This window comes from Neolamprologus brichardi, chromosome 8, assembly GCF_056152115.1.
Source record: "Neolamprologus brichardi isolate AB-2024 chromosome 8, ASM5615211v1, whole genome shotgun sequence".
In the NCBI taxonomy this organism is placed as follows: Eukaryota; Metazoa; Chordata; class Actinopteri; order Cichliformes; family Cichlidae; genus Neolamprologus; species Neolamprologus brichardi.
Window position 1 is genome coordinate 14,327,533 of NC_142111.1, and position 13,393 is coordinate 14,340,925.

Genomic DNA, 13,393 nt, shown 5'->3' on the forward strand with positions numbered 1-13,393 from the left:
CGTCACTGTAACTGAGATGCCCATCTGTTTAATGACATTTCCAGGTAACAATGAATCTGTCGAGGCTGCTAAAAATAAAAACGTCCAGATTGTCATTTATCATGATCAGAGCTCTTTATGCCAAATTATTTCGTAGGATATGTGTTAACAAGCTCAAAAAATCTGTTAATTGCATACAGGAAAAAAAACAAGCAGCTTCAAGATGAAGGACTAAGTAAAATTTCATTTCCTTAAGTGACAAGGGAGCCAGGCTGATCATTTAAACCTATAGGGAATAATAACAAAAAGACATTTTGGGGTTTTTTTATGCCTTCAGTGCTCAGCTGTTTTGATTTAATAGCTGTTTTTTAGCCAATTGAGTTACAGCTGCCTTGATGGCTGAATTTCTAGCTTTAACACACTTTGATCATGTTCCCCAAAATGTAAAAAGTGCTGATGCAAACTGGGACACTTCCCACATATAAAGGCGCTGACTGACTCTGCTCTTTCTCTAAATGAGGAAATAGCCATTGATTGCAATAAAGAGCAAGAGAGACCTTTCAGTCGCTTGCAAAAAAAAGAAGCAAAATTTGAATGTGGCTGGTGATTCACAGGTCTGTAATCAGGCTAGTGAGATGTGGACGGAATTACAACCACACTTTACTGAAGATTTCTTACAAATGAGGCGAGAGACGCATGGGCCCCGAGCCAACACAGAGTCTCATGGTTGCCCAACAGACATTCATTGTGCACTGCTCCATTTGCCTGTTATATCCCTGCTTGTATGTAGAGAGTGGAGCTGCATACATAACCTCACATAGAGAAAAACAGACGAGGGATTCATGCGTACGGGCACACACATGCTTCACGGTTTCCTTTGTGTTCACGAGTAAGTATCGGCAGTTCAGCGACTGCTCATGGATATGAGCTAAGGAGCTAAAGTAAAAGGGGGACAGAAAGCACAAAAGCAAAGCAAAAATAGATGGTGGAATACAATGACACAGAGAGCGGACACAATAACCAGGGGGAGAAAGGGAGATGGGGGGAAAGGGAGGAGAAAAGAATACAAAAGGACTAGGTAAAATATGTCATTATCCTCAACAGACAAAGATTTTCTGTCTTCCAGGACACAGAGATTCATTTAGATCTTCACCAAAAGTAGCAAGTGGTAGTGAAGTAGAGGGAGAAAAATGCTTTGGAAAACCTACCTCCTATATGTCATCAACCTGAAACCAAAGACTGTACATTATAACAACTTAAAAAATGAAATCCCTTTTATCTGAAGTCATGGTTTACAGGGCATTTTATCACCTGTCAAGAATTTCCCTGCGTGTTCTTATGTTGTACTGCACAACTAAAGGCTCCTATAGCAAGCGTGATACAACTGAGCCTTAGAAGATGTTTTCCTTTTATGTTGGGGTTTTGAGAAAAATAAAGCACATAAAGACTGAGCAGGTTATGGAATTAAATGTAATTAGCACAAGTGTTGTGAGAATGCAAGTGATATCCAGTAAATAAAATGCTTCAATATTTGAGCCCATAGCAACACCGCAGGAGACGATGCATAGCAGAATAACGTAGCAACAAGAAGCTTTTCAACACTGAGTGCAGCCTTGACTTGACAGAATAAGCATCAACAATGGTTGAAATAGACACTGAGAACTAAGCTCTACATTCCTGGTGTCTGTCCTGAGGGTTACAGATGTTTGAGTTAAACCTACACAGATTTACTTTGACATTTCAAAGTATATAGATATATACACATAAATATGCACATATATTGGCAATACTGTGACACTATGAAGTCCATATGAACTTCATTTCCTCCATAATGTCATTGAAAAAGCAAACTTTCACATTTTTTAACATTCATTTATTCTGAACATGTGATATTGGATATTTCAAACATTTATTGCTTTAATTTAGATGCATATAGCTTATAAATCATGAAAATAAAAATAAAAATCAGTATCTTAAGTTGGTGAGAGGTTGGGTATTTCTCATCATTGTTTAACAGACTCTCTAATAGGTTCAGGTCAGGTGATTTGGCTAGCCAGTCAAGTAGAGTTATGTCGACACATGGTGAGCAAACCATTTGGTAGTAGTTTTGGCACTGTGGGCAGGTACTTAGCCCTGCTGGCAAAGGAAATCAGCATCTCCGTGAAGCCTGTCACCAGGTAAAACCTCCTGGTAGATGTCTGGGTTGATTTTGGACTTAATTAAACATAATGGACTAACCAACACCAAGACATGGCACACTGAATGATCACAGACTGTGGAAACTTCACACTGGACATGAGGCTGACTGCTTTTCCTCGAGAGGCCTCAGACTTTGACTTCTAAATGGAATGCAACATTTACTTTAATCTGAAAAGAGGACTTTTGGACCAATGAGCAACAGCTGAGTTCTTTTTCTCCTCACTCCAAGTAAAAAACTGCTGATATCACTGGTTCAGAAGTGAGAAGATATTAGGAATGCAACAGCACAAGCCTCAGTGCACTCCCTGTCAAGTTCTGGAATCAACTTTTCGTCACAATTCGACACAGATTGTAGTCATCCACGTTACTTGTGCACCTCTTTCCACCACACTTTTCCCGTCCAGTCAACTTTCCATGTATACAGAAAGCTTTGATATGGCACTCAGAGAACAGCCAGTCTTTTCACCTTCTGCATTTTGCCCTCCTTGTGGAGAGTATCAGTGGCCGTCATCTGGACAACTGTAAAGTTGTCTTACCCATGATTTTGTTGTGTGGACAGAACTATACTATGAGACAGATGCTATTCGTACGGTTTAAATAGTAATGTACTCAAATTTGAAAAGAATGAATCACGATAGTGGATTTCTGATTGGCTGATCATGGGCTACATTTTTCACACAGGCTTCATTCAAGTTTTGTTTTAGGAGAAAATCACTTTTGAATTTGTAGATGCTCTGACAATGATCAGCTGCTGTCATGGTTTGATAAATCTAGCTGTAAGATTTTCTGGTGAAGTATCTGGCTGTTAAAATGGCATTACTCACTGTAGAAGCGCAACATATTTTTCCTTCAAATAACACTATTTCTGGCATTGTGAACTACTACCAAAGAGCTTTCTAACTCTCACAAGTGATTTTGAGAAACACGACAAGGGCTTAAAGTTTGTAACCTGGATTTGTTGTTCAAGGTTATAGTTTGCACTATTATTTTGTAACACAGAGATTCCTAAAACATTAGTCAAAATCCATACTTGTTGCTTTCAAGCTCAATAAGCCCCGTAGAGTTGCGTTTTGGTGCCAGTGAAGTGCCACCTGCAGGCTTTACTAAAGGATTCAACAAGTGGGCCAAAATGTCAGCCCACTCTGCATGATGTCAACAAGTGGGCTAGAAACTTCTATAAAAAAAACAGCATCAGCCACCAGTGAAAATTACGTTTACATTTCAAAGCTTCTATTAATGGAAGGCAGCTTTACTAAGTATGCTCTAGCTTGTGAAGCCTGCGCCCTTTTATACTATAGAGTACAAACAGATGCTTCCTGATGTTCACACAAGGGGGTTGCCTGCTTTGGCAGCTTTCAGCTGTTTGGCAGCTCTTTGTGGAGTGATATCATTGACTCTGGAGCAGTGGATTATTCTGCGGGTGAAGTCAGAAGACTGTCTTTATGCTATTCCTCATGCCACAACTGTTTTCTGGCCAAACAGGTTTACCACAGCACCCATATTTGGGAAAATGAGAAAGGTAGCACAGCAGGGTTTTTTTGTTTTAAAAAGGTGGTTTAAAATCCAATTTCCAAACAGCTATGCAGGAAATATGTTGCCCTAAGCTAAAAAAAAAAAAAATATCACTTAATCACTGTCAGTGGAGTATTAGACACTGACGTGTCCGGCGACGAACACGGAGATAAGAAATAACTTGTAGTCATCCGGAACTGCTGTCCAAACATATGAGCCATAGCAGAAATGTTAAGAAATGAAGGTTCAAGTTGTCATCGTGATACTTTGTCACTGCCCTCTAGAGAAGTAGGTTGAAAAAAAGAACAGGAAGCTATCCAAAAATACTCTAATGGTGAGTCCAGTTATCGGAAGTGAAAATGCAACTGAGCCAGAATAGGGCACTAAAATGAAAGACCCCTACTTAAATCCCAAAATGCTCCCAACATCAGTGAGTTGAAAAAAAAAAAGTTACATTTTACATAGTCATAACCAGTGGTAATGATTACACACACATCATGCTCCACCCACATAAAAAAAGAAAATCTATGTGAAGTTCAGAACATGTCCCTTGTGGAATTGATCACGAAGCCTTCTTTCTTTACACAATGCAAAATATGCAAAATTCACAGCTCCCCTGCTTTAAACCCTATCTCCCTATAGCCTTTCCCTCACTTAGCCCTCTCCATCTGCCATCTCTCTCTTCTCACAACTCCTACTCTTCAATTTCCTGCTTTGTTGTGCTTCCTGCATTCACTTCCTTCCTCCGCCATTCCTCTTCAACTTTATGTTGTTTTCAAAGCATTTCTCATCTTTTAATCCATTTCCTACAACATATATTTCCACTTGTCCTCGCAAACGTCATTCTCATCCCTGTACCCATCATATTTCCCCCTCTCAGTCTCTTTTTTTATTATTATCTCCTCCTCCTTGCCTCCCTGCAGTGTTAAAGCTGTACCTGCGGCATTCTGCTCTCAGTATCCTCTCATCTAAATGGGATGTGTGGCCTTGTTATATCTGATTCCTCTAGACAAGAGGTGAGAGCTAACCTTTCTCCTGCTTCCACGCCTCACCCGCTCCTGTTATTTGTTTTCATAACACAAATATGCTGTCCTCGGTCACAGCATCCATCAAAAAGCTTTAACATCCCAACTCTAGCAGACAAAACAAAATAAATTCTACGAAATGGAGCTCTGTCTTTAACGGTGCTTAAACCACTGTGTGAAAAAAAGAAAAACCTCCTCCGGAGGTAAGATTCATATCGGATTAATGCACAAGTGAAAGATAAAGACAAGAGGGGTGAAAATACTCAGAATATCCTCGGATATCTGCCTGTGCTAATGAATATGATTAATGTTAAGCTGCTAGAGTATCCACTTTCCATGTGGATATGGAAGGAAAAAAAATTATATTCTCAGGCCATGAGTTACAACAAAGCATATCAGACGAAATAGGTTTTCTTTACCAAGGCACACAGGTAGAGATGATAACTCGTTACTGTAGTCAAATACCATCCTTCCTGTTATAAAGGCCCAGAGAAAAAAGAAGCTCTTATGGTACACTCATCAGGAGACTCACACGCATAACCTCACACAGCAGTACTCACTTATACAATTCCATAAATTCAAAAAGTGAACTTACGCGTCCGGAAGCGGTGGTGTGGGCGTGTGGCCGGGCCCTTGCCTGGGCGTCCGTGATTCCAGCGTGACGTGGGCTTGACAGGGGCTGGCAGTTGAGAGGTGGTCGACTGTACCTTAGCAGTGGCCTTCAGTGTAGCTGTAGTTGTAACAGATGTGGTAGTGGTGACGGTAGGCGAAGTCTGCCCTGGCTTGGAGTTGACAGCTCCATTACGTCCATTGCTGTTTCCCTTTCTCACATTACTTCGAGGGGTGACCTCCCTACCGCTGGATGGTGGAGTGAGTCGGGTGGCACGAGTAGCAGAAGTGGTAACAGTCCCGCTAACGCGGGTGCCAGCACGGTTATGAAGGTGTGGGGCACTGTTGCCATCTCCATTGGCAGTGCTGCCATTGGCCGAGTGATTAGCTGGAGGGCCTGATCTAGTTCTTGGCGCTGGGGCGGTACCGTCTGCAGCTAGTGGCGTGGTAGTTGACACCATTGCTGTCGTAGAGGCTGCTAAAGTACTGGTGGCAGTGGAAATGTCAGGCCCCTTGGGCATGGCACTGGGTTTAGAGAGAAATATAGGATCCTGTCCAATGCTACCTTTAGGATCCACTAGATCAGTGGGGACATAGTCTTGGACGGATCCCACCACAATCCATTTTAGCAGCATGAGACTGAGTCCCAGTCCCACAAAGCCCATGACTAGGGGCACGGCACAGAGCCAGGTCTGTTGGCGAGGCCACACGGCACAGGGGCCACAGCGGAGAGGGCCCGGGGCTCGAGGAGATGCCTGTTCTGCCCCTGGTTCCTCCAGCGTCATGGCTGCTAGAGTGCTTGCACCAGAACGATCGCTCATCCTGCTGGAGGTTTTTTTTGTCTCTTTTAAGGTACTGGGGAGGTCAAACAGGTGGCCAAATTACACAATGGCATGTAAGAGGAAGGACAAGTGGTGCAGAAGAAATGCTGTGCATTTTAAGTAAATAGTACCCACACAATACCTGGTATATATGCCTTCATGCAGCAACATAAAACACGTACTAATGCACAAGCACCCACAAGCAGAGCAGACACGAGATAGCCTAAGTTACTCAGTCACGTACTAGGTGTAGGCTTACTAATTAAAAGCTGGCACGGCACTCAAATGCATACACGAGCAATATAACCTACACTCCCTCTGGCGGACAACAAACCAAACGCACATAAACTCACACAGACACAGAAATGCACAAGAATATACACACGAGCACACAGGTTATGGACAGGTGAGAGAGAGAGAGAGAGAGAGAGAGAGAGGCGGGGAAGAGGGAGGGGGTCGGGGGAGAGGGCGCCTCACTGTAGTTTAGCGCTAACGAAGCGATGATAAATCCCAGGATGCTTCACTCCCTTGTTAAAAAGCCGACGCAAAAAAACGAAAGATATCGATCCGTTGCGTGGCGAGCTTCAGATTGGAGCTGTAAATCCATACGCCTGTGTGTTCGTGCGCAGACCAACAACCTAGGCTAAAGGCAGCACCCTTCTCCACTCAGCTGGATGATTATCGGCCGAATAAGGTCGGCAGAAGACAAATTCTTCAAATCACTCTACTCTTGGGTCTCATCGGAGTTTACTTTACATTAGAGCCTGTAGCTTATGTGCAGCCCACTAATGGGCTCCCTTTCCCACTTGCAATGTCTTTGTAGGCTGCTCCAACTTTGCCCCTCACAGCACGGCCACCCTTTCGGTCGCTCCAGCTGTCGATAATCCAAGCCGGTGAAAGCCACCGAAACTGAAACGAGGCAGGGCAGAAGGGGATCTGATGTGATCTGCCAATGAGACTGGGGCGGTGTTGCTGTTGGTGGTGCCCTGAGAAGCGGGCTAAATCCAATTGATCCTGGTCTAATCCATACGCTGACCACCCCGCGCTGATTTCCCGGAATGACAGCGGCGTGTCTCCAGAGCAGTCTGACTGCAGTTCGTCCCTGTGATAATAGATCCGGTGTTTGGTGGAGGAGAGAGAAGAGAAAGAAGAAGAAAAAAAAACAGGAGCCCCTTACGATTCGTTTACCTTCGCTGCATTCCCACAGTGGTGCAAGCAGCAGAAAGGGAGACGGGTAGAAAAGAGGATGGGGAAGAGAGAGAGAGGGAGGAGGGGGGTACTGCTGCTCTGAAAAAATGATGCGGCGGCTGTTCTTGGAGGCTGCAGACTAGGGAGAGACAGAGAGTGAGGGGAGAGAGGAGGAAGGGGAGGGGAGGCTTGCTCAATCCGCGGTGAATGATGTGGGTTTCACGGCTCCTATCCCATCCGGCGCTCTCCTCCGGTTCATCGCCGTCCTCAATACTCCAAAGTGACGAATAGTGAGTGCCCCATCTTTCCCCGTAGACTCCACGGCTGTAGGTGTGCTCTGACTCCCTTATCAGCAAGAGAAGAGAAGAGAAAAGAAGAGGAAGAAAGCGACAATTGTGGTGGGCAAAAGCAGAAAGACAGCGGGGAAAACAAGACAGAGAGCACAGATGCGTGTTGGCTAAAGCTCTGCAGCAGATGCAGATAGGAGGCAGAGGGAGGAGGCGGCGGCGGCAGCAACAGCGGCGCGCACCACACACGCACGGCAACGAGAGAGGAGAGGCGCTACCATAGACACACCCCAGGGAGCGGTGGAGATAGAGCGAGGGAGGGAAAGGATGAGAGGAGGAGGAGGGAGGCGCCACCCCGATGTCTTCCACCAGTGGCACACAAGAGCAAGCAAACCAAACACCGGGCTCATAATTTAGGCTATGGGCGAGTTGAAGCACTACTTCAACTTGATACTTCCGCGGGCAGTAGATGAATCCCATATTTAACAGTTCACAGGGGACAGCGGTGCTTTAGGCACACAGCCAGCGTGGTTTTATGGCCAGCACGACTTAGTGAAATGAAAAATGTGCATTCGTACTTTTAGAAAGCCTACAGTTCAGCAATGAGACGTAAAGTGCCCGAACCATCAAGGCCTTTGGGACCTGCTGTATTTAAAGCATAAATGCAACGCAAACAAACAAATGTGTGTGCGCACAAGTAAACTTGGACGACGTAGGTTAAAGGCATTCTGCGAACTTGTATCGTCTTTTGAATTCTGAGAAATAACCACCATTCGGCATTACTTGGAGCAGTCATCTGTATTCTCTTCTTCGTTTTAAAATAGCTTGAAACTTTGTGGCAATAATTTCCTACTTGCGGGAGCTTTGGTTGTCACCAGAGACACATCAGTGTTGCTGTTATTTTACTACAGTACCCTTTCCCTGTTGTCCCTCATTAATTTCAGTTGTATTATCATTAATCAGAAAAGTGGCTAATTTTACACAGGTTGCACTCAGTTAAGGGTTACTCAGTCAGTTAGATGTCTCCAAGCCTGTAAATCGTCTCAGCTGTCCCCTTTTGTTATGTGCAGAAAAAGACGTTTGCAAATACAGAGACAGTCTTTAGTTTCACATGCACCGTTGCTTGAAGTAAGGACTGTGGTCTTATTTAAGGCTGCTTCTTTGTATCATGATTGATTCTTTTTTAAATAGAGAAACGAGAGTAGTCGACAAAATCAAGAAAACCGTTTCTCATTTTGAAATGTGGGTGCATCTATATTGCTGTACATTTGAAAAGAAGGCTGAAAATGGGTGCGTGCCTTTCTCTAAGTACTAAAGGAAGTGAGAAGGAAAGGACCAAGATAAAGGGATGTCTTGGTCCTTGATGTGATTCATCAAGTATCCAAAACTCACAACTCAGAAAACCCTCCAAAAACTTAAACATCTGATATTACATTCTGTCTTCTTACATATGGCAAAAGTCACATTTTAAACTTCTTTTTTTTTTCTTTACATGTTCCTTTACATTTTCCGCTTTGTTATGGACAATAACAACTTCCGCGACCCCGAAGTTTGCTTTTCATTTCATTTTCATAAACAATAGGAAATGACACAACCACAAGCTCCTTTTATATTCTTGCAGTGATCACATTTTTCATTAGTGGCTTTGCTAATGTTCACGATGAGTCTGACTGCACTGTTTACTGCTTTAGGCGCAGAGGTAATGTCCCGCTCTGAAGATGCTTTTGAACTTGACAGGCTGTCGACAGTCATTCTCTCCCAGGAACATACTGTGCTTCTTACCGCTCTCAAGTATTTGAAGATTCTTAAGAAGGGGGAAAAATGTGAGGATTTCCAGCAGAGGAATCTATTCAAGTCATTGAAATGTTGGTTCCATGGGGCGCCGTTTGTAAAGTGAAACATGCTGAAATTAACGGCAACATTTTTCCACATTTAGCTCAAAACCTTACAAAAACATGTTTTTTGAGTAATTTTTACAACATTTAGTAAAATATTTATAACTTTTCATCAAATGTTAAATATTAAATCTAAATATTATATTTAAATCTAAATGTTAAATGTTAAATCTAAATGTTACAGAAAACTAAATATTTAGGCTAACATGCAAATTTATTGTACGGATCAACGGAAATACCAAAATAAAAGCTTCCCGAAAACCTCCGGTGCAAAATTGTGTCTGCTCTCCCCCTCACTTCTCCCCGCCATGTGTTGCTTCACTTCTTACCTACGAGCATGTTCAGCGATTTTGCTGGACATGTACCTTTGGATGGCCGACAAAACGGATCTTCCGATGTTTTCAGCTAAATCGCCGGACGTGCTTTCTCATGGTCCGCGCCGAGTTATGGCTGAATTCCAGTGGAATGACGGTCTGTACGAGTTTCTTTTTGTTTTTGAATAAAGTTTCAATGAGACTTTATTAGACTTATTAGAGTATTATAACACCACATAATGTTTCATATACTATTTCCCAATATTCACTCATACATTACTAATACTGTAAATGCAAATACATTTTAAAATGAATAAATTCAACCTGTAAAAAGCTGTTGTCACAAATGCCACAACTAAAGCATGTGCTCTGGACCTCAGCTTGTAATATGTAATGTAATTATAAAATATTTTATATAAGAAACTAAAAGTGGAAAAATGAAACTTTTAAACAACTGTTTATTTATGTTTAGTTTTTGTACGTTTCTTATCAAAGTGAGTCTTGAAAAATAAAAGTGAAAAAATAAATAATAAGCATAGTGGATATACTGATGCTGTCACTTTGGTTGCAGTTCTGTACGTGGGGTAGGTACCAAACTATACGCTCTATAATTAGTAACGGTTCAAGCCCTCTGAATGCAACATCCAGTGATGTCCTGTACTTGTAAGCAGGGACCAGAGAATTCCTTTCTGTTATGCAGAAAAGGCCATTAAGCTCACTGGCTGTGATGAACATCCATTGACGTAAGTTAAAGTTCATCTTGTTGACATTTGGCTTATCCTGGCTGTGGAGGTTTGTCATTAGAAGCAGATATCATTTTATCTAGTGTGTTCCCCTGGGTATCTCCTTGCCCAAGAATATTAGTGGCTCTATGAACCTTTTGCTCAGATGCAGGGTTACATTTTTGTCAGTCACCCTGTCTAAAACATGTCTAGTCTGTTTTTGACTCCAGCCAGTGTGCCTCTTGAACATGACGATGTGTGTGTAAGGTCAATAGGTAATGGGTGAATTTACACTCTCTGCAACCTTCACACCACTATAAAAATAGCTTATAGGCTTCTTTCACTAACCTTCTTCACTTTGAGAGCATAAACTATGGCAACCTTTATCTCCGTATTGATTATTGCTCTCTGTATAATATTAAAAATCAATGTATTTTCCCTCTGAAAGTGTCTGCATTCAAGGATCTCTAGGGAGCTACTATTTAACAAGACTGATCAGGACATACAAACACATTCTATAACACACTGAGAAAGACTTCTCAATCTAAAATAGAGGAAATACATTTATAATGTGGTGTCTTTTCCTTTGATAACGTCCTGTGCAGCTTCCTTCCTGCATGTGTGTGGTGCCAGAAAAGGTGAACGCAGTCTTAGAGTGTCCCCAATCCAAACCTGTAAAATAGGATTAGTGCTTAATGGGGTTCACTAGTTTCTACTAGTGCTTCAGTGAGATGCTTAGTACTATCCCTCTTTGATTAATGCATTTGGCAAGATCCCTACCTGACCTCTGGAAGCAGGCTTTCACAAAGCACAAGAAAAGTTTTCCTCGGGTTATGAAAATAATTAGCTGGCACTTATATTGCAGGGAAATTCAATTTCAGGACTTCCTCTCTTAGCCACAGAAACCCATGCAAGTCACTGGTTACAGCGTCTCCTAAGTCTGCCCCTCAGTTCATCTCAAAAAATTTGCACTTTTCTCATCTATGTGTCGCCGCATTTTACCCCACGACCTTCAACACTCAGTTAGGCAACCTTATGAGCGTTAATCAGGAGAATCCACACTGTGCTGCTTGGCTACATGCATTCCTAATACTTGGAAATCACAGCTCTTGTGGGATCAGTGCACTTCAAATATACTTGAGATTTTGTTCACAGGCAGGTTTTCATTTGAATGTCAAATGGGTTACCTGTCAGAGCAGAACTTAGAAGTGGGGGTGCCCACTGCAGTGGAGTGCAAAGTATCTCGTTGGGCAATCTCCACATCTAAAGAATAGCCAGAGAATTCCTGCTAAATGGGATGTCCAGGTTTTCTCGGTTTTTAAAAAAACTTTTATGATATACAACAAAAGCGAGTGGGATTAGAGCTTTTAAAATTTTTATTTTATTTTTTAATGAGGTTTTGCTTGCGACATTAAGAACATAACACGCAGGAACTGTTAACGAGTATACAAGTTAAAAAGGCAAATTTAAAGCATGTCATAGCCAAATCCATGCCATTCAAGCTACTGTTAGTCATCCCATAACCCAACAGAGAAAGAAAGCTTTTTTAGTGTGTTGTTGAACTTCTGCATCATGCTCTCAGTTGACAGTCTATCAGTGGCGAGTGTAAAAAGCCCTTACGTATTGGTGACAGGTAAGAGTTGAAGATCAGCAGCAACACCTACAAGAGTGCAGAAAGAAATATCAAAAGCGCTGTCCATGGTGCTGATTCTTAAAAAATAGTGACCAGCAAATAATCAACCAACCATTATCAGTAAATAAGCTATAATAAGAATATGCACAGTCTCAAGTGCTGTTTCTTCTTAATTTGACTTATAATATTCGATTTTAATGATGTATGCATGATTAAATAACAACATCAGCATTATGGTACCACAATAAATACAGTAATATCGCTCAAGGCATCAAAGTTCATTATAAATACATCTTAGAAACATGATGTGGAGTAATCTTATCATTGGGGTGTAGCAGGCAGACGATATTACATGTGTAGGAGTAATTAAATCATCTGTCCCCAACTGCAAACACCACATCATCATCATTCTATATTGTTGAGGCAGCCGAGTCATAAGCCTACAAATGGGATCAGCTGTTCTCTGCTGTTGTTGCCAAACGCAGTGGACCTCCAACATTGCTGCCAGTGGGCACATTGCGTCGTTCAGTTCCAAGGCCTCCTCTTTACTCCGAAATGAGAGGGTGGGGAGGTGTAACCCAGCTGGGGACAGTTGCACATGCTCTGTGATTTCAATTTGAATGTGTCAACAGTGATATGTTTTGCCCATAGTGAAATTCACTTCTGTTTACATTGCAACTCTATGACTTTTGCCAGGGTGGCTGGATCTTTATTCCCTTTGAGTATATATGCATTTCCAGCAAAACACTGGCTGAATAGTGAAGGGACAGCTCGATGTCGCTCGAGCAGCATTCTAAGCAGCTGGTCCGAAACTGTTTTTATCATTTACGGAATATCTCTAAACTCAGAATAATGGTATCAAAGCTTGAACTTGAGATGATTATTCATGCTTTTATTTCTTCTCGTTTAGACTATTGTAATGGCCTTTTTACTTGTTTTAACAAATCAACCTTAAATCGTCTTCAGACTGTGCAGAATGCTGCAGCACGTCTCTTAACAGGCACCAAGAGAAGATCGCATATCACTCCAGTCTTGACCTCCCTTCACTGGTTGCCTGTAAATTTTAGGTTTCATTTTAAAATTTTAGTTCTAACCTTTAGGGCCCTACATAGTCAAGCTCCTCAATATTTATCTGACCTGCTGAAACCACATACATCTTCTCGGGCTTTAAGGTCATTAGATCAGAGACTGCTGGTGGTACCGCGCACT

The 13,393-nt window shown here is 42.2% G+C and overlaps 1 protein-coding gene across 2 annotated transcripts in view; it reads right to left on the reverse strand.

Annotated features, from left to right (window-relative positions):
- Positions 1–7,908, reverse strand: part of nrg3b (neuregulin 3b) — a 200,353-nt gene extending 192,445 nt beyond the window's left edge. Inside the window, exons 1-2 of one of the 2 annotated variants that reach the window (XM_035907821.2) lie at positions 6,623–7,908; positions 5,311–6,179 (exon numbers count right to left, since the gene is read on the reverse strand). In XM_035907821.2, the coding sequence (XP_035763714.2) occupies positions 5,311–6,145 (835 nt within the window). In that variant the 5' untranslated portion in view covers positions 6,146–6,179; positions 6,623–7,908. Of the gene's footprint in view, positions 1–5,310 lie in introns of both variants that reach the window. The other variant, XM_087844655.1, reaches the window with a different exon arrangement.
- Positions 7,909–13,393: the final 5,485 nt, after the last annotated feature.